At 40.1% G+C, this 27441-nt stretch overlaps 1 protein-coding gene across 3 annotated transcripts in view; it reads right to left on the reverse strand.

The window, feature by feature from the left end:
* nfic (nuclear factor I/C) overlaps positions 1 to 27441 on the reverse strand; it is a 436701-nt gene that overhangs the window by 369457 nt on the left and 39803 nt on the right. For all 3 annotated transcript variants that reach the window (XM_080213184.1, XM_080213182.1, XM_080213185.1), the window contains exon 2: positions 25993 to 26524. In XM_080213184.1, coding sequence (XP_080069310.1) covers positions 25993 to 26524 — 532 coding nt within the window. The remainder of the gene's footprint in view (positions 1 to 25992; positions 26525 to 27441) is intronic.

The raw sequence follows: 27441 nt of genomic DNA on the forward strand, positions 1-27441 counted from the left end.
AAAAGAGAAAAGGGAACACATTTGAAATGATTTTGAAAGTGAGATCCACAACAATAGGCTGAGGAATGATAAAAGGTACCAGAAGAGAGCACCAGCGAAACAATTATAAATGTATAGAACTTGAAACATATCAGAAACAAACAAAGCCCACAGTGACAATGGGGAGGTGGTGACTGACAATAGGAAAATTACTGAAATACCAGACAAATTCTTTGCAACAATGTTAACAAAGGAAATCAGTGAAAGAATGCCAGATACGTTATAATGTTGAAAATGTCAAATACAACTTGCCTTTTACACCTTCAAAAACGTTTAAAACCACAAGGGTGATTACACATGGGGGAAGTCGTAGAATTTCGGATGGATAAGACCATGAGCTGTGACAACTGTCGTCCAATCACCCTGAAGTCGCTGGCTGAGGTATTTCCGAATCCCTTCACTACCATGCATAACAACTTGCTGCACCAGTGAGACATCACCTCCCACTCACTGCCAGTCTGAGAAACTGCTACCCTTTTTATATTCTGTTTCAATCCACTCTATTCCCTGTACCTTAATTCTGTATTCCCCATCATTTTCCATGTGTCTCTGATCAAAGGACTTCTGGAAGTTCCAGCATTGGTCTTATCTACTCTTTGTCAATTCTTCTACGAAATCAATAAGGTTGGTTCAACATGTCCTTCCTTTTCTGTTTCTAGATATTTCATTAGCTGATCATTTAGCGAAAATTCTAACATCTTTCCTGCCTCGAGTTATCTGGTCTGTAGTTTTCTGGGTTATTTTTACTTCCCTTTTTTGAAAATAAGAATTAAATTCGCTGTTAACCAGTTCACGCTTGGAGCGCAGAGAGATGCCAAGAGAGAATGCCAACTCAGCATACTGGCAAACATAAAGAAGAATAGCAAAGCCCTTTTCCATAGGTCAGTCGAAAGCAAAGTCTGCAGTGGCGCATCTGGACACAATTGCAATGGACTGGTGATGACTCAAGGGCAGGAAAATTGCCAAAATACCGAATGAATTTTTTCCGTCACAAATGAAATAGGTGAAAAAGTGTTAGATGCAATGAAAGATACATACAGGGGAAGTCATGGGGTTTGACAATCACCATCCAGAAGGTGCTATGGAAGTTGATCAGGAATGTGTTCATCTTCATTGTATTGCTTCAAATCGCAGGGATCAGAAAGTGCTGCATGTGACTCCTGATTTAAAAGGACGAATGGTGAAATCACAGACTTGGAAGCTTTCCCGCAACTATGAGGAAATTGTTTGAAACTATAATGAGGAATAGAAATAGGGGTCATCTTGACTTACAGCGATTAATTAAAAAAAGATAGCCAATGGGGTTTCAGTGGCACCAGATCATGCTTAGCCAGTTCACTGGATTCCTCTGAAACCATGATTTGTGTCCTTCATCTACAATGTGAGAATCATGGGTCATCATGTATAAAAATACCGGGATTGAATATCTGCAGTGTTCTTTCATTTGTCCACTGTAGCCTTGGTGGGAGATTTGCAGGTACCAGAGAGAAGCAGTATAAACATGAATATCCCACCAAAGTTACAGTAGATAATTAGGAGAACACCCACAAAAATTCAACCCCACGGTATTGTGGTAAGTAGGATGGATCCATTGAAGGACATAACTGTAATTTCTCCAGCAATAAAAGAAAATTTCATTTCTATTGAAAAGAATTACAATTACTTATACTACAGCACAATGATTACAATGTGTGGTTCTTTTGTTTGAATTAAGTATTGGAATAGTGCCATTAAGCATTAATTTGTAGCCTTGGACTTAAAGCTAAAATGTTTGTTTCAAGGTCCTGGGTGCGAGGTTCAAACCAAATTTTTCTTCTTCCTTCGTTCTTTTTCTATCCCTGATTGCTTGGTTCTACTTGCTGTATTGGTGTTCTCAAGTTCCTCCGATGCAACAACACACTGGCATTCCCTCAAATCCCAGCATCAACAGTTCCACATTCTCCACCACCCCCAGCCCCCAATCATAGAATCATAGAAACTCTACAGTGCACAAGGAGGACATTTGTCCCATCAAGTCTGCACTAACAAAATCCCACGCAGGCCCTCTCCCTGTAACCCCTCGTATTTACGCAACTAATCCCCCTGACATTAAGGAGCAATTTAGCATGGCCAATGCACCTAACCTGCACGTCTTTGGAGTGTGGGAGGAAACCGGAATACTCAAAGGAAACCCATGCTGACATAGAGAGAACAAGCAAATGCCACACAGTCATCTAACACCAGATTTAAACCTGAGTTCCTGGTGCTGTGAGGCTGCAATGTTAACCACTCTGTCATGATGCATCCCTGGTCAATTATACTCAACTCCCACTAACCCTAATTTTGACCATAATTTCAGACCCTCTATCTTAAATGCCCTGAACATGAAGCTGCACAACTTACATATGAAACTAATGCTGAAAGAGTAAAGGGTAGTTTCCTAGAAATGTTTTGCACTTCACTTGTGCACTGCTGTGTGTCCTACCACTTTCTTATTCGAAAGATGCTTTCGTCAACCTATGTGATCTAGTTTGAACAGTTTGATTACCAGTACTATTACTAGCTCAATGAGGCACAGATGAATCATCCAACAGAGGAGCTTCAGAAGGGAGCTGACAATGTTATGTGTTTAGTTTCATCCTCTTTTTTTAAAAGATGCAAAACATGCCAGTAATGTAAGTATTTACCTGTTTTGCAATTAAACTAACAGAGGTAGAGAATGCACAATGGAAAACAAGAGTTGTCATCATCTCTTTCACAGAGAAAGATAAATATATTAACAGAGTTTTTTTTAGTAAATTACACTACACAGTCATGTTTAATTGGAAGTAGCTAAATGACTAATTATATAGTTTTCATAATACTTCATAAAATAATCATGCAGAAATAAAGTTTGACCAAAACAGTTCTGAACTGACTGCACTTCCGAAGAAGTGAGAGAAGGAGGTGTATATGAGAGAGAAGCTCGGTTCAGTGAACAAACAGTCCCAACTACATCAAAATCGGGATGCTGACTAACGATTGTGCCGTGTTCAGTACCATTTGTAACTCTTCAGGTACTGAAGCAGTCTGTGCTCGCAGGTAGCTAGATCTGGACTACCTTCAAGCTTGGGTTGATAAGTGACAAGTAACATTCGTGCAACACATGCCAGGCAATGACCATCACCAATGCAGGAGAATCTAACAATCCCCCCTTGGCATTATTATTGAAAATGCCCCCAGTATCAAGGTGCTGAGGGTTACCGTTGATCAGAAACTTAACTGGAGCAGCTATGTAATTATTGTGGTGACAAGAGCACATTAAAGGGTGGGATTCTGCAGTGAGTAACTCGTCTCCTGACTCCCAAAAGCCTGTGCACCATCTACAAGGTTAAACACAGGGCTGAGGAATATTTTCCATTTGCCTGGATGAGTGCATCTCCAACAACACTCAAGAAACTCAACACCATTCAGGACAAAGCAGCCCACTTTACCTCTACAGCATTCATCACTTTAAACAGTCACTCCCTCCACCACTAGCACCGAGTGGCAGCAGAATGGACCATGCACTGCAGCAACTCACCAATGTTCCTTTGACGGCCTCCAAACCCTCCAAATCTTATGACTTCTACCAGGCAAGCAAACGCATGGGAACACTACAACCTGCAAGTTCCTCTCCAAGGCATTCACCATCCTGACTTGGAATTGCATCGCTGGGGCTTCATTGTCACTGAAACAAAACCTAGAACTTCTTTCCAGGCAGCATTATATCAGATGAACTGTAATATTTCAAGAAGACTACTCACCATCATTTTCTCACGAGCAGTTAGAGATGGGCAAATAATGCTGATTTTGCCAGAAATACTCAGATCTCAGGAATGCATAAAAATAAATGATTAGAGCATGCTGTAGGGGGCTTTTTGGAGATAAAATAGTAAAATTCATCAGCATCGTGTATCATTCTAGTGTACTTATACGTTATGTCACTAAGCTGTACAAAACACATCAACATATATCAGAGTGTCAGACCTTTGTTGACCAGCCAAGTACATGTGCCAGGCGAACACAAAGTACTTCTCAGCAATTATGGAGAGAAATTCAGAATACAAGTCATCTTAGATCAGTCCTATATATCTTAACTTTTTTCTTTGTAGGGATGTAAGCACCATTGGCCAGGCCACATTTATTCCCCACCCCGGAATGCCATTAAAAAGGTTACAGTGAGGTCCCCTCTTAAACCACTTAAATCCATTTGGGGTAGGTGCACGCACAGTGCTGTTAGGTGGGAAGTTCCAGGTTTTTGAGAACTGAGTGAAGGAATCGCGATATAGTTCCAAATCAGGATGTGGGTTAAGGAGAACTTGCAGGTGGTGGTGTTTCCATGTGCCTGCTGCCATGTACTTCCAGGTGGTAGAAGTTATGGGTTTAAAACATGCTGCTGAAGGAGCTTTGGAGAGTTGCTGCACTGCGCCTTGTAGATGCAACACATTGCAGCCACTGTGTGTTTGTGGTGACAGCAGTGAATGTTTAAGGTAATTGGTGGGGTGCCAATCAAGTGGGCTGCTCTGTCCTGGATGGTGTCGAGTTTCTTGAGTATTGTTGGAGCAATGGCCAAAGTGAAATCCATGCTACGCACCTCCAAATATGCTTTTTCCTGCTTTGCTTGTGTCAATTAAGCATTTTAAGCAGCATATGAATTCTGTGGAGGATCTAGTTTGCTCAGTTGGCTCGACAGCACGTATGCAGATCTGATTAACACCAACAGCACAGGAATTGGTCCCCATTTCAACTGAGGCAGACCTGGGGCCTGCCTCCTCACCCTACCCATGGTTAAAAATAGATTCACAGCACTTAGCTGTGGTTAGGTGAATAATCTCTAAAGACTTGTCTTCGGGCACAGAACTCAAGAAGATGTATTTGTTACTTTATTTCCAAAATTATCACTTGGAATTGAAAGTAATATCTTTGACCAGTTTGCGTACTTCGCAAATGTATTTTTCAAATTAGGCAAATTACCTATTTCCAGAAATGTTTTAGTATTTTTCTGATAATTGGCTTGTCAATTTTGAGTCAACTGTATACATTTCAGAGTTCCCCCGGTGACCTACCCTCAAAGTACCACTAAAGGTCAGAGAATTGAACATCCCAGTTTTACAGTTCCTGTTACAGTGCAGCATACCAAGCATTGGAAACGTCAACCAAGGCTCTTGCTGCTGGCCGCTATCCATCAACTTTTTCCAGAAAGTGTTCACCTGTGAGTGCCTGTGCTTCAGGCAAGTTAATTGGTTTCAGCTGTGAGTCCCTAAGCAGCTGAACAGTTCACAAATACCCACATACAAAGAACTCAAAACAAACTGCATTTTGTGCAATCAGGTATCAATATAATATGATACTGTAACCCAACAACTCAGCAACATACTATTATCACCCTGCTCTAAGTATAATTCTACTATTAAAATTAGTTATATTTTCCAGAGTAAAAGAAGTGATATCATACTCTATATTTATGAATCAAATGAAAACTATTTTGAATCCCAACCGGAAGCTTCATTGACTTGGTTAAGGAGGCAATACCTCAAAGTAGACAGTAATGTACCACAATTCTTCCAAAACATCCTTTATGAAATTCTGCACAGAAGACTTAATGGACAAAGCCGTGCAAATTCAAGGGAAGCCTGGAAATGAAAGCAGTTTTATGAAGAGTTTAGCAGCAAAGATACATATTAGGAAAATGATGTTGAAGTGGGGGAATCCCTATGTGGACTGCCCCAGGGACTGTGGTTGTTGATAGGACTTCTATTATTACAACCTAAATTCAGAAGTTTAGTGAAAACTGGTCAAATTCACAGATATACTAAACTGATTAGGGGGAAAGTACACTATTAAACTCAAAGGCTACAAGAACATATAATCCCATAAATCTAAATCATCTCAAATTCCTACCTAAACTCAGACAGACGAGCAATGGAATCACTATATCCATACAGTGGCTTGGGAAGGGATGCATTGGAGACACAATTCCCATTTTTGAATATTACCCAGTGATGATGCTGAAAAGATAGTCTGCAAAACATCAGATGAATATAGGATCAAGTTGAGCTTTGATGCTCCATGGAGAATTAGAGTTATCAGCAAACCTATTTAAAATGACCACTTAAAATATCAAGGATGCTGGGGGTTCACATTGATCATAGAATCCCTACAGAGCAGAAGGAGGCCATTCAGCCCATCAAGCCTGCAACGACAACAATCCCACCTAGACCCTATCTCCATATTTACCACATATTTACCATGCTAATCCCCTGACACTAAGAAGCAAGTTTGCACGGCCAATCAACCTAAGTCACACACTTTCGAGCTGTGGGAGGAAACCAGAGTACCCAGAGGAAACCCACGCTGACACAGGGAGAACATGCAAACTCCGCACGGAATCAAACCCGGGTTCCTGGCACTGTGAGGAGCAGTGTTAACCACTGTGCCACCATGCTGCCCATGTACTATTATTGGTGCCTTAGGAGGGAAGAGGAAAAGGGGGAAGCGGGATGAGGAATTGAGAAATCTGAAAACATATCCAGAGGTGCTGAGAAATAACAGTTTCATGATCATTTATTATGCTACTATTCGACTTAATTTGAACTTAAATTTATGAAAATTATTGAATGGGCAACCATGGAAAAGGACCAAACAGCGAAGTTAGAATATGAAATTTTACTGACCTCATAAACTTTGAGCAGTTTAATCGGTATTTTCCAAGTGTCCCAACTGGTTTACGGCTTTATCCAATATAAATGTTCATGCAATCCGTATCAAAAACAATGAATGGTACAGTGGCAGGAGCTAAAGGACATGAGGGTTAATGCTGATGTTGAACTAGAGAAGTACAGCATTACATGGTGGCTGATATGAGGCTGTTTTTTTTTAATGGAGCCATTTACTGGATTAATCCGTATTGCATTATGCAATTATACACTGTGTCCTGAGTGCTCTTTCAGAGAATTTTATATTTATTACCTTGTGGCCCAAGGCAAAGGGAATTTTCAAATTGAATACAGAAGAATGTCAGGTTAGAACGACTGACCCTCACATGGAGCTGAATTGCAACCTCAAAAATTAATCTTGAAAGGAGAAATGGATTGGCTGCTATATAACAGCTGGTTCAATCATTTTTATGGCGAAGGGTCTGTCTGCTAAAGTCAAGGTAGAACACAGAGGAAGCACACTATACATTACGTAATTCAGAATACCTTAAAATTGTTGCCATAGTGACAGCATTAGCTCAGTAATATCAAAGATGATGTTGGTAATGCAAGTTAGATTCAAAACTGATTGAAAACTACTCTTCTAAAATGTGAAAGGCAGTCTTATTTGTCACATCATGTTTTAACTCTAAGCAGGTTGCTCTGTTTATATGTTCATTATTAAACATTTGGAAGTCTTGTGGCACAGTGCTGGTGCCCCTAGCTCTGGACCAGAAGCTTTGGGTTCAAGTCTAATGCCAGGACTTGCTGGCCATGGAAGGAGCATTCATAACACGGTTCAAACTGGCTGATAATCAACTAGGGAATCCTTCTACCACTCCCCTCACTATTCCCCAAAGGGTAAAACAGTGTGGGTGTGAAGATACACCAAAATAAAATAGAATATTTCAGCCTCCTTATACAAGTTAACCACTTCTGTTCTGGCTTGCATGTGGCCTCTTAAGTATCCTGCTCTTTTCTGGAAGTGCCAATGAAGCAACACTCTGAAGGGTGTGGAGCATAGGACTGGGAACCAACTACATCATCTATTAGACTCAGTCACTCAGTCCTGAAATGGAAAGCAGACTTCCGGCTAAAATCATGCATCAGATCAAGCCCAAGATCAGGTGCAATGCCTTTTCCTGTCAGCTTGGATCTTGTTTGTCTCTCTTGTGAGGACCATGAATTGGATTCAATTTGAATTTGATTTCTGGAACAAGCAACGAGTTGGATTCAAGTCTGCCCAGCCTACTCCGTGCATTGGCTTTGTAACTTTAAGAATGGAGTAAAAATTAAAACAAAAAAATTAAACCACAATGGGGTTCCATTCCATTACTTTCAGTTCAGTGTTTGTTTGTGAGATGGATAAACCTGTTGGGTCAATAAAACGATCTATCAGGCCACAGTACTACGAGCTTTTTTTTGTTTGCAATGGAAATCTGAAGAAGCTGTGCTAGAAGATGCTTGGCTGAAAGAAAACCCTTCATAAAATCCCTTTACAAAATCCAATCTCATTTGGTAAGATCACATTTTAATCATTATTGCATTTGCAATTAAATCCTTGAAGAAAGATCCATTTTATTGAACACCAACGCATCTTATGCATGTCCCTCAACAGTCAGTGCGCAAAGTTATGATAATGTGACCATTGCTGTTATAAAATTGTAGAAAAAATATAATTGTAACATGTAATTTCCCATCATTTCCAATTTTCACACTGTTGTATCTTAGTTTAGTTTCATGAATTCAACCAGGCAATGCTCTCTCAGCTCAAGGTGACAGAGATGAACAGTGTCAAGGAACAGATACTTATGTCACAGTTCAAGTCTTTTCTGATGGATGTAGAAATTTACTCGGTGGGTAGTGTGCTTTTAGAACTTTTATGCAATATATTATATTGACTTACAAACGCAGACCCAAAGAAACAAATAAATTAAAGGCATGACAGTTTAAAAAGAAATCAAGGCCCCAGGGTTGAAATAGTTTCAGGAAGATCAAGCCAGGCTTGCGTTTAGAGTGAGTTTGTTTGGATTTACTGCCAACTGCATTTGGGTGGCCTTTCAATTTGTCTACTTAAGCCAACCCATTAATAAACAAAAGCAACAATGAAAAGGCACCACTATCTAACCACACCAAATAATTGAGAGGCCACTTCCAGCCAGCCCAGCCAAGGGGGTGGCCCTGTGACAGTCTGTTCAGCCGAGGCTGCCAGCATTTCAGCAAGAAAAAGTGAAACCTCCTTGCCTTTGGTCCTGCCACCGGGCAGGCTCCTGCAGAAGTCAGGGTCAAGAGCTAAGTCCTGTCCTTTTTACCCAGACAACTGGGGTCAAGAGCAGTGAACTGATTTTTGGTTTCACAATATACAGAGACAGCTTAATAGACTGGCTCCTTTTTCAACGTAACACACATAGTTCAAATGAGCCTGGCCGTCACCCTTTTTTTTAAAGGGAGTTTAACTGCCAAAACTTGAAGCCATGCCACTTTATAACACTCAAGACACACGGCATTCCTTTTTAGATCCCAAATAACAATTATTAATTCCACATCTGAAACAACACTTTACCAACATGACGTTACTGTATTTTTGAAACTCTGCGCATGACTGACTGAGGTTAAAGTGAAATATATGCAAGTAGTACAAAACTCCATGGTAGCACTGCAATTTACCTTGAATGTAGTTTATACTATATTGTCCTGGTCGGGCCCCTATCATTCTTGTGTGTTGATTATGAACTCACGAGAAATGAATCTGTTAGTTTGAAAAGGGATATTGTAACTTTAGCAATTCATAACTAATTTTTTTAAAGCAAATAAAAACTGAAAATACTGGAAATCCGAAGGAAAATCAAATGCCATACTTGGAAGTCTGACAGCCAGTGAAAAGAAAAAAAACAAATTCATGCTTCAAATTTAGACCTCCCGTCAGAAAACAAAGGGTAGAATTTTCTCTTCCTGCCCATGACGGCAACAGCGGAGAATCTAGGAGCCAAAAAGTCAGAAAACGGCCACTGTAAAATCACAGCGCAATTTTTCCATTTATGTGCATCTCGTGAATGCTCATTCAAACCGCTGCCTGCCATCAGGCCTTCCAATCCTGCGTCAGTCCATGTTAGAAATCACATCCGCATAAAACCCAATTGCTGAAGAGGCGGTGTGCACAAGTCAGTTGGCAAGCGATTTTGAGATGAGTACAACAATACTTTCTGTTATAGTGCTGCACTGCCCCTGATGCATTGTACACCACTCTGCCAAAGAAGACCTCCATGCCGAACTTGTCTTCATGGACAGCACTGTGCTGCTGAACTCATGAACTCTCCTGTGTCACCGAGTCAGATCAGCACAGCGCTTGGGGCTGAGACTGTAGGGGCCTCCTCCCTGATTGTGCCACACGCCAATATCTGTTTGGACAGCAGTGCGCTGTGGGAATCATGCAGCCACCACAACAGAGGTCCAAATTTCAAACAGGAGTAGAGTGCGAGGTGAGGTGTGGGGGGGTTGCTGACAAAGACAAAGGGGGCAATGAGGAAGGAGGGCTGTGCAAGGAGAGAACCAAGTGAAGGGTCATTATGTCAGACAGAGGGACAAGGAGGTGATGAATAAATGTGAATAATGGAAGACCAAGGGAAGGGTAGCTGGACCCTGACAAAGCTGCATGAAAAGCTCATAAACAAGGGGTCAAAGAGATACCACATCATTTACTGGAAGAGGATGACTGAACGCTCCAGATGCAGTGAGTAGATGCCCAAGAGGTACGTAGCGCCTCATTGGTGATGGACATGGAAGTTGGTTGAACCGAGGAACAGGTTTCTCTTGAGACTGTGAGTCTTTTACCTCTGGGTTACCGACATTCTCCACGGTCTGGTTAAAACAGCTGGGCTGGAGAGAGTGATATGAGTATGCTGGACTGGTGTTAAAAAATGGTGCTGGGACCATTAAACCTGTCAGCTGAAGGTGGGCAGCTGAATCCATTGCCAGCCCACCAGGCGTTTCAGAGAGGAACTGTCTATGCATAATTCATGAGATTCCTAACACAGAATTTGGCATGGTATCAAACCATTTACTGCTTTGAGTTCATCATCAATATTAACTGTTTACAGAGAGTATCAGCTCTGATCTAAGCGTGCATGGAAGGGCGAACTTAACTTCATCCGCCCCTCCCCACCCCACCCCACCCAGGAACAAGCTGGGATGTGATGAGCTTTGGGGGTTGAGTTGCAGAATCAAGAGGGAAAACAGGATAGTGTTGTGTCCATCGCCTTCCCAACTATCCCCAATTAAGGTAGATGGCGGGAAGTTGAGGATGGCTTTCCACCCAGAGGTCAACTGTGGCCAATTGAGTCATGCGTAAGAAAAAAAGCACACTTGAAGAGGGGGCTAGATATTCCTCCTTGCGTTCAAAGTTCAATCTCTCTACTAAATGATCAGATGGTCTTTTTTACAGCAATAGACTCATATCATTCTATATCTCGACTAGTACAATAGTTAAGGATGCAATAATGAATTATCCTCGTGATCTGGATCGGATATGCACGCACACACTAACATTGGATAAAGCAAGATCTGATTTGAATCATTAAGCTGCCTTTGTAAACAATAAAGTGAAAGCACAAGGCAATAGGTGTAATCAGATTCACTTTGTTCAATTGATAGAACTAATCTCCACATAATGACGTAAAAATAATGAACATGCTTTGCTACACCACTTCAGTCGGTTGTCTTGCGTGACTTAAACAGAGAATTCCCCTACAACCTAATTTTTTGAGCTTGCCTTTTTCTGGGGGCTTTCTGCCTCATTAGCTTCTCTACTGGCAAAGCTCAACTGCTGTTTAGGTGTCTGACATTCTGCTTTCTTCCTAGCCACTCAGCCAGAAGAAGTTCAGAAACTTTCTGAAACAATGGGTGCAAGGTGCTTTACTTATTATTTATAGCCTATGAAGAAATAACTTCAAAGCTACTATTCTAGGTACCATCTAAGACACCCCGTTTTTAAAATAGTTACTATGCTTTTGAAACATAACCTCTAAAGTAATTCAGTGATAAAATGATCAAAGGATCCCAAACTGAAACAATAAAGGAGCTATAAAAGAGTTCTCAATCATGGAGTGAACTCTCAGCTTCTCCAGAATTGTCATTGAAAATATATATCAATACTTACGGTGAAAATTAACTCTATTGATTTATCAACTTATCTTCACTTTGTTCTCTGTTGTGTTTTCTATGTAAGCAAACATAGGGAACTAGACTACTCAGCATTCTTACTTGGGTAGTTTGATATCACAGGCAGATTACAACAACAAATTGATCTAATTGGCTAAGAAAGTGGGCATTAACATGTGATAAAAGGGTATATTGCTAAACTAAGCTTAATAGATCCAAAGTGTGTTATTAAACAGCCTTTAATGGTTGGCACTTGCTAATATCCTATCAGTCCAGTAACGATTATGTTCTAGTACAGTTTATGCTTGATTAGGACCTTGGCTCTTGCTTATTGCTCTAATTGACTCTCTGGGCATGGGCAGTATTTTACCTATGGCATGTTGTTCCCGCCTGTGGAACCAGAAATAGGTGGTACTTCCACTCTTTGTTTTTTGCTGCTCCTATGCAATTCAAATAAAATTCGAAGTGCCAGTGGTGGGTACAGCAAGACATGTGCAATCACATGCCAGTGGAAGTTTTTCATAAGTGAAACTCACCATCGGCTAACAATGCAGCAGGCTTGAGCAGATTAACTTCTGGATAGGCAGGCACAGGCATAACCTAGCTGCCAAGTACCAGTACACATCATTTATGTTGCCTTCCCTAGATGGTTGCATCCTGATCAACCACCCCTCTGGTGTTGTGGCCTCTTTTGTTGACTGGCAAGAGCCCTCCTTTTTCACAACTTCTCCTCCTACTCCTGAGGTTGAAGGAGTATTGAATATATGAGAGCCATTGATATTCCAGCAATTAATCTGTTTGAATAAGGCAGACACTGAGGTAAACACATGTGTCACCAGGAGGATGGAACTCCATTGCACTGATGAGCAGTGAGATTTTCAACTCCTTCCACCATCCATGATCAAAACTTCACTCACCACATACCAGGCTCCTCACACTTCAAACTTCAATCCTGGAACCACACATGCTTTTGGTCATTGTAACATTTTCAATAGAAGCTGTTACCTCCAACTTTTTCCTGACATTGACACACACACACACACACACACACACACACACACACACACACACACACACACACACACACGTGAACCATCATGCACTACTGACTTCATCCTGAAGGTACTACTAAATTACAAAAAGTGTTAATAATAATAAGCATTCACTGTATGCAAATTTATTACAAGTAGGAACATAGAGGTAGCATGAGGCCTGACCCACCGTTGCCACATTGTTCAATCTCCGCACTTTAACCTGCCACAGGGAAACTAAAAGCTTGGTTCCCGCCTACTTAAATCATCCCGCCTATCACATTATCCACTCTTATGGGCCCCATAAGGTGTTCCACTCTGTCTTCAAATCTACTATTAGAATCTCCTGGTACATGCACTATCACACAAAATGTAGCTTTTTGTCTCAGCCAGCCGATTGTGTACAACGTTAATAGCAGCTAGCATTATCAACATTAGACTAAGTGAAAAGCATGTGGGTGTTTGGGACACCAGCTCAACAGCATGTCAATGACAGCTACATGCCAGCATAAGGTGAGGATAGATAACCAGTCACAAAAGTTGAGAAGCCTGCTGCTCTGAAAGTCCCCAATTGCAGGCAATAAATACAAAATGATTACAAAGCAGAATTTTCAAAGCTGTCAAATGAGAACTGACAATCTGAAGAATACAACATTAAGCATGTCAAATGGAAAGGGCAATTCCAAATTATTTGCTTCAACTCTTATCAATTGGATACATATATTAGTTTATTTATTTATGTCACAAGTAGACTTGCATTAACACTGAAATGACGTTACTGTGGAAATCCCCCAGTCGCCACACTCTGGCGCCCATTCAGATACACTAAGGGAGAATTTAGCACGGCCAATGCATCTAACCACCATGTCTCTTGGTCTGCAGGATGAAACCGGAGCACTAAGAAAAAACCCACGCAGACACGGGAAGAGCGTGCACACTCCGCACAGACAGTGACCCAAGCCAGAAATTGAATCTAGGTCCCTGGCACTGTGAGGCAGCAGCGCTCACCATTGTGCCATCATGCTGCCCTGGGTTCAACAGTCAAAGCCAGCTGAATTGATCAAACTGCCACGTGGACACTGCTATTTGGTTAACTGATACATCAACAACTGTTGCTACCCGAGCTAACTGTGAAGTATTCTAGTTCTGAGTTACTTAATTTATTCACAGTAAGCCACACACTCAAGAATCTGCATCAGATAGATCAATATCTGCAGATATCTTTTTGCAAGAATGCTAATGAAATCTAACGGCAGGTATGAGACTGAAGATTTGATTAATATTGACCACTATTCTGTGCCAGCTCCGTGTTCCTTTGTTGGCTGGTGCCACTATTTTAAGTTCAGTGATTATTATGTTCCCATCATCATCCCTTGGGATACCAGCTAGGAACATAAGGATTCTTCATATTTTGAAAAATTAAAAACCAGTTTATAATGGAATAGATATTATGGTCAAATCAGTTTCAAAAATACACAATTATTTTCTCAAACTTAATACGTTATAATGCAAAGTATTACTTTGCAATAAAATTACATCTAACAGAAGATTTTTTTTAGAAGTTGTATTATAACTCTCTTTCTCCCATCTGCCAGCCCCACTCAGATCCAAGGATGACATTGCAGCTTCCTTATCCCTCAATCAAGTTCAGACCATTCAAATACTAACCCCATTCTGTTTCGAAGCTACTGTGAGATCTTAGTGCTGAAACTCCAGTCTTCATTTTTCTGGCTCTATTCTTATCTGTCCATTCTTAACCAGAAAATCACCTGCATTGACTTCCTTTGCAAGAAGTCTCACAACATTAGGTTAAAGTCCAAAAGATTTACTTGGTAGCACAAGCCACAAGCTTTCTGAGCACTACCCCTTCATCAGGTGAGTCGGAGTTCTGTTCACAAACACAGCATATAAAGACACAAACTCAATTTACAAAATAATGGTTGGAATGCGAGTCTTTACAGGTAATCAAGTCTTAAAGGTACAGGCAATGGGAGTGGAGAGAGGGCTAAGCACAGGTTAAAGAGATGTGTATTGTCTCCAGCCAGGACAGTTAGTGAGATTTTGCAAGCCCAGGCAAGTCATGGGGGTTATAGATAGTGTGACATGAACCCAACATCCCGGTTGAGGCTGTCCTCATGTGTGCGGAACTTGACCATCAGTCTCTGCTCAGCAACTCTGCGTTGTTGTGTGTCACGAAGGCCGCACTGAAGAACACTTACCCGAAGATCAGAAGTCAAATGCCCATGACCGCTGAAGTGTTCCCCAACAGGAAGAGAACACTCTTGCCTGGTGATTGTCAAGTAGTGTTCATTCATCCATTGTTATAGCGTCTGTATGGTCTCCCCTATGTACCACTGGGACATCCTCTCCTGCAGCGTAAAGGGTAGACAACGCTGGCCCAGTTACAAGTGTATGTACCATGTACCTGGTGAATGGTGTTCTCATGGGAGATGATGGCATCCATGTCGATGATCTGGCACGCCTTGCAGAGGTTGCTACGGCAGGGTTGTGTGGTGTTGTGGTCACTGTTCTCCTGAAGGCTGGGTAGTTTGCTGTGGACAATGGTCTGTTTGAGGTTGTGCAGTTGTTTGAAGGCAAGAAGTGGGGGTGTGGGGTTGGCCTTGGCGAGATGTTCATCTTCATCAATGACATTTTGAAGGCTCCAGAGAAGATGTCTCCGGAGCTGCTGCAGGAAAGGATGTCCTGAGGCATGGTACACTGGGAAGACCATTCAGATGCTACAAGGACGAATGAATGAACACCACTCAACAATCACCAGGCAAGAGTGTTTCCTTCCTGTTGGGGAACACTTCAGCGGTCACAGGCATTTGACCTCTGATCTTCAGGTAAGCGTTCTTCAAGATGGCCTCACGACACACAACAGTGCAGAGTCGCTGAGCGGAGACTGATGGCCAAGTTCTGCACACGAGGACAGCCTCAACTGGGATCTTGGGGTCATGTCACACTATCCGTAACCCACACGACTTGCCAGGGCTTGCAAAATCTCACTCATTTCCTGGCTGAAGACAATACACATCTCTTTAGCCTGTGCTTAACCCTCTCTCCACTTCCATTGTCTGTACCTTTAAGACTTGATTATCTGCAAAGACTCACGTTCCAGCCATTATCTTGTAAATTGAGTTTGTGTCTTTATATGCCCTTTTGTGAACAGACCTCCCACTCACCTGATGAAAGGGCAGCGCTCTGAAAGCTTGTGGCTTGTGCTACCAAGTAAACCTATTGGACTTTAACCTGGTGCTGTGAGACTTCTTGCTGTGCTTACCCCAGTCCAACGCTGGCATCTCCACATCTGACTTCCTTTCCCACTCCTGCATAATCCACTGAGTTTCCTCTGGTGTCCCCTGAAGATCTATGCTTACCTTGTATTTCTTACTTAAATGCTGCCCCTCATAGAAACATATCAGGTTCAACATGCATGCTGGTGACACCCCAACCCTACCTTCCAACAATCTCTCTTGACCCCCTCCACTATCTTTAAATTATCAAACTGCTTCTATAACATCCAATATTGAACAAAGAGAAATTCCTTTCAATTGAACATTGGGAAGACCAAAGGCATTGACTTCAGTCCTCACCATAAACACCATCCCTCTTCCTGGAACTGCACAATCCTAAACCAGACTGTTTTTGATCTTGGTGTTGTATTTTACCCTGAAATGAGGTTCTGACCACAATGTCCACAGCTACCTCAATTCAGGTGCTGCTCAAACCCTCATCCATACCTCTGTTATCTCTCGATTTGATGATTTTAACAAACTTCTAGCCAGCCTTATACCTTCCAACCCCATAATCTCTTGGTCTTCCAAATCTCTTCAAATCCAAACTTGGACCAAGTTGCATTTACTCATCAGCCTTATGTTTGCCAATCTACATTGGTGCTCAAGTAAGTAACTCTTCCTTCCTTGCTTTCAAATCTTTGTTTTCAAATCTCCATAAGGCCTCACCCTTCTCTACCTCCGCTACCTCCACCAGCCCAACAATCCTACAAGATTTCAGCACTAGTCCAACTCCTGGGTCTTATGCATTCCAAATTTGAACTGCCACACCACTGACAACTGTGCCTTCAGTTATCAATGTCCTAAGCTCTGGAATTCACACCCTAAACATCTCCAACTTCTCTCTTTCTTCCTTGAAGACACTATTTGAAACAGACCCTTTTTTCTAAACTATTGGTCACTGCCATAACATCTCCTTAGATGACTTGGTATCAAAATTTAATTGAAAATACTCCCATGAAGCCCCTTGGGGTGATTTTGCTACATTCAAGACGTTATATAAATGCAAGAAGTTGTTGTTCACTAAAATGCAGATGTGAATATAATTTTTTTCATGACTACCTAACTACCAAAAGATGCGATGATGAGCATAATCCGAACCACCCATCTCTGCCAGCCCTCCTAGCGTGTAGCGGTATAAGTTTGATCAAGCAAAGAAGGGACAGATCAGTGTTATACAACAATCCATAAATTTGGTTAAATCTGTTTAAAACTTGCCAATGGAAACAGTGTTTGTAGATAACTGGTACTGTAGTCTTACTTCATTTTCTACCTGCCTGAATTGTTTCTGAGGCAAAACCAATTCTCGCTATCCCCATGGTTTCCTGTGCCCAGGTTCTGCAATATTACTTCTGACGAGACACATCGATACAGCTGAAACATGATCAATATGTTCTGAATCAGTAACTTGATCTAGTACACACAGTACCTGATGTAAAGCCAGCAGCTGCTCCTGCCATTTACTGTAGCAAAGCCATGTGATTTCTTGTTCAACAATCTACGGTACTTGTCAATTTCATAAACACAAAATGAGCTGACTGGAGATCTAGACAAAGGGCCCTAAGAAAATAATGGCTGGAGATAAAGGAACTTAAAAAATATTGATAAGCATGAATCCAGTACAGAGAACGAAAGGGAAGACAGGGGCTGACTTTAACTATTACTGTTCTGGCATATAGTTCCACTGGAAACCATTAAGTATGAGAAGAACATCGCACCAAAGCATTAAGCGATAATGTCAACATCACAAATAATCAATTCAGCTAATACCTCTTCCAGCACACCTGGAAAAGTTGGATGTTCTTGTAACTTGCACATTACTTAAATCATTCACAGCTTCTCCCTGTTAAGTAAGCTACAATTTCCCACGATTTGTCCAAGAAGAAATCAATAGTCCAGAGACTGCTGCCGGAGTAACAGTAAAACTAATGGTGCTCATCATTATTCATGTAAAAATGCTACAGCAACTTCAGATAAGGGGCAGATGCATGGATAAACTCAAATTTCCAAACTGCTTCATGCAAATACCATCTTACTCTCTACCTTATCATTAAGATGAGTCAAATGGTAGGAAGTCACTGTATTTGCACAGTAAATACAAGTTGGACCCATGCCAAAAAGTTAAAAAGCCTCAACCATTTTGTCAACCACTGGTACGAAATTTAACTATTATGGCTGTGGAGATTCATTCTTCTAAGTTATCATTGTTGTTGGAGATTTTAGAAACATTTGTATACTTTTCCTTTACTTCTATCGTTTTATTCCAATTTTTTTAAAAATTCTCCTTTTGTACTTGATGTGGCACTGAATTCACCCAGTCTCATTTACACCTCCTTTGCTACCCTTGCACTGTTTATTTCACAATTCTTCAATCTGATTGGTTAAAGAGATACATAAATCTTTGCCCTGTGAAGTCTGATCTCAGTATGCTCTTACTGAAACTTTATCAATTCACATTTTCAGCAACTTGGAATACAAACATTTAAAAATCCGACTATCACAGGCAAATATAACTGACAGCAGAACTGGTAAATGCCCTGCTGCAATATGATCTGAGCCAATATCCATTAAAATTAATTTTTGTTTAAAGAGCAGTCTTGTCCTTGGTCTTCTACCTTTTGAATATTGAAAAAAGTGTTGTGAATGTACAGAATATGCCGATGACTTGCATTCTGCTGAGAGCTTTCTATTTCTTGTACCCAGAGTTATTTCCAAAGTTCAAACATCCTTTTTATATAAATTCATATCCTGGCACATACTTGAACAAAGCAAATCTTTTGGACAGCACTTGACATTTTTAAAAATCTTCTGCGCCACTGAATTAAACTTAAGTCTCATTTGAAATCAAATTCATAAGAGTGAATATTATTATCCCACTACTACTCGCTATTGACAATATGGCCAACTCAAAACTAATTTTTGCCATGCACCACTTGTGTAACATTTCAGATTTTGGAGTGTTGCTCAGTCCTTTTTGCCAAATGAATATATATGTTTTGTAAATGTACTCTTGCCTCAATGTTGTACCCCTTCCAACACTTTCATGTTCTGTTTTTAAGCTGAACACTGATTAATCTTTTCTATCCCTGTTGCAACTCAACCTAATAGCTGAGATGCTGCGTTTTACATCTGAACTCTCTGGCAGATGTGGGCGGCACGGTGGCACAGTGGATAGCAATGCAGCCTCATAGTGCCAGGGACCTGGCTCGATTCCTGGCTTCGGTCAGTGTGTGGAATTTGCACATCCTCCCTGTGTCTATGTGGGTTTCCTCTGGGGGCTGCAATTTCCTCCCACAGTCAAAAAATGTGCTCGTTAGGTGCATTGGCTATGCCAAATTTTCCCTCAGTGTACCCAAACAGGTGCCTGAGTGTGGCAACTAGGGGGATTTCACAATAACTTCATTGCAATGTTAATGTAAGCCTATTTGTGACCAAAAAATAAACTTTATTTTACTTTATACTTGTCCAATGAAGTATTGTGTTGAATTATCTCAGTTTACAGATTGAAAACATTCATATTACCCAAATTTGAAACACTAACTGTCAGGAATAATATTTGGGGACTTGATGATCTCAATTGTACTGGTTATTCCATAAGAAAAATCTATGGATTAGCCAAAGGCACCATGCAACTCTGACAGTAGTGCCTGCTAACTCTATAATAGTTGGTTAATAGCATGGAACAGGATGGCCAGAATTAGATCCAAGGTGCCTGGCAGGGTTTTTGTTGATTTCAGTAGTTCAGCGGTACTTCCAGTGAACTATCTGCAGTTGTGGATCAAGTCCCAAGATGGCCTGTCACTCCAATCCATTGTTTGAGTAGAGGATTACTTTTGTCATTTCTCACCAAATGCACCAAAGTGAAAGCTTATGGCAGGATCCCTTAACGAAGAAGTTAAAGTTGGCTCCCCACACTGTGAGCATTGAGGATTCCAGAGACTAGGCTATCCTTGCTTCCAAGCTGTGGGAGGCTGCAGGGAAATGAGCTGATCCTGCAAAGGAAGTATTAAAAATAAAGAGTGAAGGAATTTAGGATTAGAATAAAGTAAAACTAAAATGTATGCTCAACTCCAGAACCTGCCAGATAATTCATATTTGTCTGTGTCAAAATATTTAACTTTCTTTGAGGAACTGCAGGTGCAGATTAACACTTCTTATTCTAGGACTGTATCCAATCAATTGCTCCAGCAAAAATCCAGCTTCATTTGCCAATGCAATTCAACTCCTTTGGAGGCATTCCTCAGTCTGGAGATTAACTATTATCCTGTAGTTGGCATGTTGGAACCAGCTATGCAATATCTGTGATATTCATTTAAATGGAGACACAGTCACACACAAAGGGAATTTCACTAAATTAACAAGCCTGAAATTAAAGATGATTCAAAACTGCAACTCCTGTAATAAAAGTATCTCTTGAAAATGGGAGTGCCAAATTGCCTCCATTGGACCATAGTATAAAGAATAAGCTACTCTAAAAATGCTTATTTTTTGTATGGGGAAATATAATAAATTAACTACCATGAATTTATTTCATACTGTTTTAAATGAAAGTGAAAACTATGTCCAACTATTGTTTTGCAAACTAATGTAATGACAAACCAAACTCAAAGAAAGAGCTGAAGAATGCAGAAAATAGTATTGGAGAAAGACACACTATTTTCTTTAGAATTTTCTAAGTTAAATAGAAAATTGTAGAGGTTTTAGGACAGCCACACTCATCCGGAAACTGTAAAATCCCGCCCAAGGTCAACGAACCTTCCCATGTTCCACCCCTCGCCAGCTCCGATTCCTGTGGTGGGCAGGCCAGTAAAATTTCAGCCAATAAATTCTGCAAGGGCAAATGCCTTAAGAGGGTAAAATTAACCCGTTTTGTTCTTAATCTTTGACAATTCCAAGTTTTGTTTCTAAATATTTATTTGTTTCTCTAAGTCTAAGTAAATATTTTACTTATTTTAGTTTGTCTGTAAGCTGCACTTTCATATTCTCCTTGCCAAGGTAGTTCTAAATACAGTACTAATGCATGTTCAGTGCAGAGGTAACTACTGTTGGATAATTGCTAACTTGGAACATACATCAACTGCAAGGATGGCCTACTTAAAAAGGTACAATTACTGAATCTCGAGGATGAAGTCACCTGATTGTAACGGTTGTGAAATCACCGAAAGAGAAAATGGGATTAGAAAATACTTGAATCATCTGACTGCTGTACACATGAGGCACTCAACACACACTGACTCTATGGTGGCAGTGCAAACTTAGAGCTCTAGCCATCTTAATGTCAAGACAGCTAATGTTTTGGAACCACACAGAATGTCAAAGGATTGGCTGTAAGTTTTTCCAAAATTTTTATTTTACTTGTAGGCTTTTAGAAAAACATGGTTCATAGTCATCATGTGGTGCAGTAGGTAGCATCCTTGTCTCTAAGCCAGAAGTTCTGGGCTCAAGTCCCACCTCAGGAATTGATGGCCAAGGAAGGTACGTTCATAACGTGGTCAAACAGGTTGAACATGTCAACTTGTAAATCCTTTCAAAGATGCCAATGGTTGGCAATAAGAACAGGAGAGAATTCTGGTCAGCCACAGTTTTTGTGGCGTGGTACCCCTCAAGCTACAAGCCCCCATGGTGACAGACTAGCGTTCTGTTCCAGGAATTACTAGCTACAGAAGAGATAAAAGTCTGTCTTAAGACACCACTCGATGTAAAAAGAGAATTGGAATTGGAATGATTCATAGCAAGCCCTATATAGTTTTTAGTACCCTGCTTATTTACTTCCTACCTCTGTGTGTAGCACATGGAACAAAACATGCCAATAACAAGACTCACTATCTTGTTTTGAACAATTCATTGTAAACTCTGAATGACATCCCTTAGGATCAAACTAATTGCTTTTTGTTTTCTCAAATCCAATCTATACACAAATACAAAAATAAGATTTCTGGTTTCGGGTTTTTATCTTTAATGTAGCCTCAAGAAACAGACTGCAAAATGTACTGGTCTTAATATGTTGGAACATGCAAGTTTTGGTACATTGACAGTATAATGAATTCTGTAGTCATCATAATTTGATCTAATGCAATAAGAGCTCCGACCTGAAGATTCTATTGCAGTAAGAAAAAGAAGGTAGAATTGAGAAGTGATTAGCATAGAACAGTTTGTGGCAATTATTCATCTTGTACAAAGATCTCAGCAATGGTCCGTATGATCAGAATCTTGAAAATACTTAACATAAATGACTAATCCAAACTAGGCCTTACACAGATATGTATCTTTTAGTTAATTTACTCATCTTTTCATAAGTGAACTTGAAGGGCTGTGAAAACACTGTCGAAGGAAAGACTTGGTTTCATTTCAATAAAAGATGCTGAAGGCAGGATGCTCATTACCAAAGTACCTAACACTTTAGCTCTGCTGCTGTTCTTGCACATTTGCAGGCTGCAAATGGTCACTAATCTTGAGCATGAAGCCAGAGGGCTGCAGAGAAAGGTGGTCCGAAATCTCTGATAAAACGCCAGCAAAGTTACACAATGACAACTAAAGCATATTGATATTGAACTGCTGTCAGTAGCAATGTGCTGAAGGGAAACTCCAGCAATATTATTAAAATATATTATTGATCGATTGTCATTTACTAGCCAACATTGCATGGCTGCTACATTGGTCCTGAAAGGAATAGAAACATGGCAGATTTCATTTCAAAGAAAAATATTTTCCAAATGTCACAGAAGTTGATGAAGTAAACTGAGCGATTCAACTCTTGCCCTGAATGTGTTGAAAGGGGTGAGAAAATTGATTTCCTGAGACACTGTGTAGGAGTAGAGACTCCTGCTTCATCTCGCTCAAATACGTCATTACTAATGAAATGACATGTTAATCACACATCAAAAACCAGCCTCTTCCAGTATGAAGATTTAAAAATAGATCAATTCTCCATGTAGAATTTTCTTTATGCTGTTATCTACTCAAGGTAACATAATTTAGTAATAACGTACATAAATACAACTTTTGGATTCATTATCAGGAGCTTCCCCAACTACAAATAATGATAGCTGATTGTGAGCTGATATGTTAAGCAGCTTCTCAAACAAAATGCTGCCCATTTCTTTTACTATAAAATCTTGTCATAATAAAATGATTTCAATATCTTCTCAATATTTACTGACCTTAAATTTTGCAGCTTGAGGAGTGAGCCCCAGCTTAGATGATCACATTCCTGCCTCCAAGTCAACAAGTAACACATTTGAGTCCAATTCCAGACCCAGCCTCCGTAACACCACCACCACCAAATCTCTCGCTGAATGTCAGCCCATTGATTAGGGACCGAAGTTTTGGCCAGCAAGCAGAAGGCCAAAACTTCGGCCCCTAAACCATGGGCTAACATTTAGTGAGATAGTCACAGTAGGAATGGGGTGTTTGTATCCACAACACCCCCACCCACCGAGATCAGCTCCCCCGCCCAAGTCAGATTATGTATTATTGTAATTAGAGAAATACCCCAGATCATGAACTGCTGGATGCGAAAGCATTGGAACCAATATTGTGTCCTCGTGCACACCCAGGAGAACATGCATTTCTATCAGTTCCTGGACATTCCTCCCACCTTGAACAATCTCCATTTTATTTTTCCTTTTCCCCATTGCTATAAAAGAAAGCATTTGATCATCCCCCAACTTCAGTAATAATACCCTTGTCTTGCCAATTCAAATACCAGTTCCCTCACACCTCACCTAATGGAGTACAATTAAGAGTCCATAGCAGATATTTGAACTATTATTTTACATCACAAAATTTTTCCCACAGGAGGTAACAATTATTTGAAATGTTAGAAAATGAAGTTGTACAACATTTGTTATGGCTGAGATAAATGAAGTGGAGATGCCAGCGCTGGACTGGGGTAAACACAGCAAGAAGTCTCACAACACCAGGTTAAAGTCCAACAGGTTTATGTGGTAGCAAACACCACTGGCTTTCGGGGCTTTGCCCCTTCGTGAAGGGGCAAAGCCCCGAAAGCTAATGGCGTTTGCTACCACATAAACCTGTTGGACTTTAACCTGGTGTTGTGAGACTTCTTACTGAGATAAATGAAGCCAACTGTCTCGTAAAGAAATAAACTATCCGTTGCTATTGAATTACAAAACCCATTCGCCTCTATTGAGATCCAACAGCATTCAGCGTGTTTATTTCTTGTTACACTGTTGTCTCCTATCTATTCTATACGGGCCGCCAGACAATCCAAAAGCAAATACAGATAAATCATTGCACAAGATATGCTGAGAAAAAGCCTGTTATGAGCAAATGACCTGAAATGTGAACCATTCCTGAGTGAGACTTGCCAAGTTCAACTGACGCCACACCTCAAATTATAAATCCTTAAAGAACAATAGATAATATTTTATCTCTTACAGTGTGAAATCCCTTGTTTTTTTCCAACAGAGAGCAGTAAAATAATACTATGCTGGGAAGAACATCACAGGGATATTACAATCTTTGCTGTTTTACGCAGTGATCCACCCAGAATTTGTGCACTGCATCCCAGAAATTGTGAACTGCATCCTCAAAGAAAGACCCTTTTTCAAGTCTTGGTATATATTTGTTCCCTCAGTATTGCTATAGAACATATAATGGATTAGCAGTTTGATACCAACTAGTGTGATAGTTGGGGTAGTCCAGAAACGTATGTAAACAAGAAGATGTCGTTTCCAACTCAGATCAGAATGGAAAGTCACCTCGTAGAGTAAATGGGTCTTTTGATAAGCTCAGATGTGAACAAAATGGATATTGTCTCTTTAACCTCGAAATTTGAAATGTACTTCACTGGCAGAACTGAGAAGCTCTTATTTGCATCCAGTTAGTGCAGTCCCGCTGGAATCAAGGAGGCTGATTGCACAGGAACATGAAGTTCCAGGAGAGCAAATGTCCACTAAAATAACTTACACATTAAAAAAGATCAAATTTTACATTTCAATGTGAGATAAAAGTATTAAAATTTCCACTCTGGAAATTGTTGCTGTCAACATTAGTAGCTGAATTTTAATACACCCAGGTTCAGTATTTTAATGTAAACATGGAGTGGTCTATTTTAAATGGGTTAATACTTCAGTTAAAATAGCTGTCAAAGAAATGTTATTCTGTGCTTCATATTTTAGTTTGTTAATATCAGTAACACTAATTTTTCTTTAATTGTGTAGTACAAATGGTCACAGGAAATATTTGTAATTTAGCAGACAGTTTTTGACAAGATTTGACAAGAGCATCTGGTTTAACAACTACATAATTCTGTGAGTTATGAAAATCTGTTCAATAATGCTTTTCATTAGTTCTTATAATCTCATTTGTTAGTCAGAATAAAAAATATACTCAGCAAGTTTTGGCAGATTAAAGATACATTTCAGGGGTTGGATTAAAATAGTTTTAAATAGCTGACCTGTAAAATCAAAACTTTAGCACCAAAAAGAATATTTCATTATAATAATGAAGTATTCTCCATCAGTTCCTTGACACATTCAGATAATGTATTTCCATGTGAATGTCGCTTGCTACAATTCAACAATGGGACCTTGTCAATGGACCTTGCCCATTATTCATCTAAGTGTTTTGCAGTCGCACAAGTCCAGTGCAGTATACTGTACATAATCATTTATTCAGATCACCGTTTCAAATAAAGCAGAAAACTTTGATATAAAGAAACTTTGCAAGCTATTCGTAGTGACATTAGGCTAATATGATGTAAAAAAAGGCACAAGTTAAACAATGAAAGCTAATCATGATGTCACTTACCTCTTTCTTGCACAAAGTATGCCAAGTATAAATCAAGTTCCTTAACTGAAACACTTATGTGATGGGGCTGCACACACAGCATGGGGTTATTACACTGTTGGGACTTCACCAGACGCTCTCCATCAGTACTTTCCAAAGGGATCCCTTTAAACAGGATCACCATCACTAGATCCAACCTCCAAACTTTATCCGCTTGTCGTAAACAATCGATTCGTCTTATTTTGCCTTTCTGGTCCGGATTGGAGAGAACACAGCAGGGAGGCTTCTTCCCTGTGATGGTCAGCACGAAATCCTCACGGCACTCAGGACGGATGTCCTTGCGCAGCTTGGCGAGCAGCCTCGAGGCCCACTTCTGCTTCACCTCCGCTTTTTCACTCAACAACTCATCTTTCACTGCTCTCTCTTCATCCTTTGTCATCCGCTTTTCATGTTTCTTAAAGTACTTTCGTTTCCGAGCTTGAAGGTTGAACCACGTGTAGGCAAATGCACGGACATGTGGAAGAAGTGCCTCAATGAATGGATGAAATTCATCCTGGTAAGAGATAACACAATTTCAGATACAATCATTAGTAAATGTTGACATGCTTCTTACACCTTATACTTGAGATCATGATAATACATAAGATTTAAAGAGGATTTTTGAATAATTCTCCCAAATACCTGTCAGTAATTACAGAATTCTATAGAATCATAGAATAAAATCATAGCATAATAATTGTAATGGGTTGGTACAAATACTACAAACATGTTGTCATGGAAATATAGTTCTTAAACTTTAAGTGAAAGATTTTCTCACCCCCTCTTTTGCAACACTTCCAATGTTAGGATCTCTTGTTTTCCTATTAAACAGATCTTTAACAACTTTATATCTGAATGTAGAAGCAATATGCAGAATGAACTTTAATCAGCTTTCCTCAGCTTTGATCTTCTCAGAACCAGAAATTTTCATTAAACAGAGATCTGTGATCATTTCCCTATGTTCGGCTTCTGTCACTTTTCAAAATTTCTGATGAGCAGAGCAGATAAACTACATTCTTGGAAATAACTTCCTCGCTAATGTAACTGCTGGCCATCTGGTCATCTTCTGACAAACAACTCCATTTAGCAAAGAACATGCTTGTTACTGTCTGGTCTCTTAAGGATGCAGCACACAAGTGCAGATTTAAAGACACACACATCATTAAATGTATAGTATGGTTGTATTTCATAATAGTTTAAGAGAGTTACCTATTTGGAGTGATTCAAATTTTTGATTTGATTTGATTTATTATTGTCACTTGTATTAACATACAGTGAAAAGTACTGTTTCTCGCACGCTATACAGACAAAACATACCTTTCATAGAGAAGGAAACGAGAGAGTGCAGAATGTAGTGTTACTATCATAGCTAAGGTGTAGACAAAGATCAACTTAATGCAAGGTAAGTCCATTCAAAATATACTGCCACTC

This window comes from Carcharhinus amblyrhynchos, chromosome 26 (assembly GCF_965287045.1).
Source record: "Carcharhinus amblyrhynchos chromosome 26, sCarAmb.v2.hapA, whole genome shotgun sequence".
Classification (NCBI taxonomy): domain Eukaryota; kingdom Metazoa; phylum Chordata; class Chondrichthyes; order Carcharhiniformes; family Carcharhinidae; genus Carcharhinus; species Carcharhinus amblyrhynchos.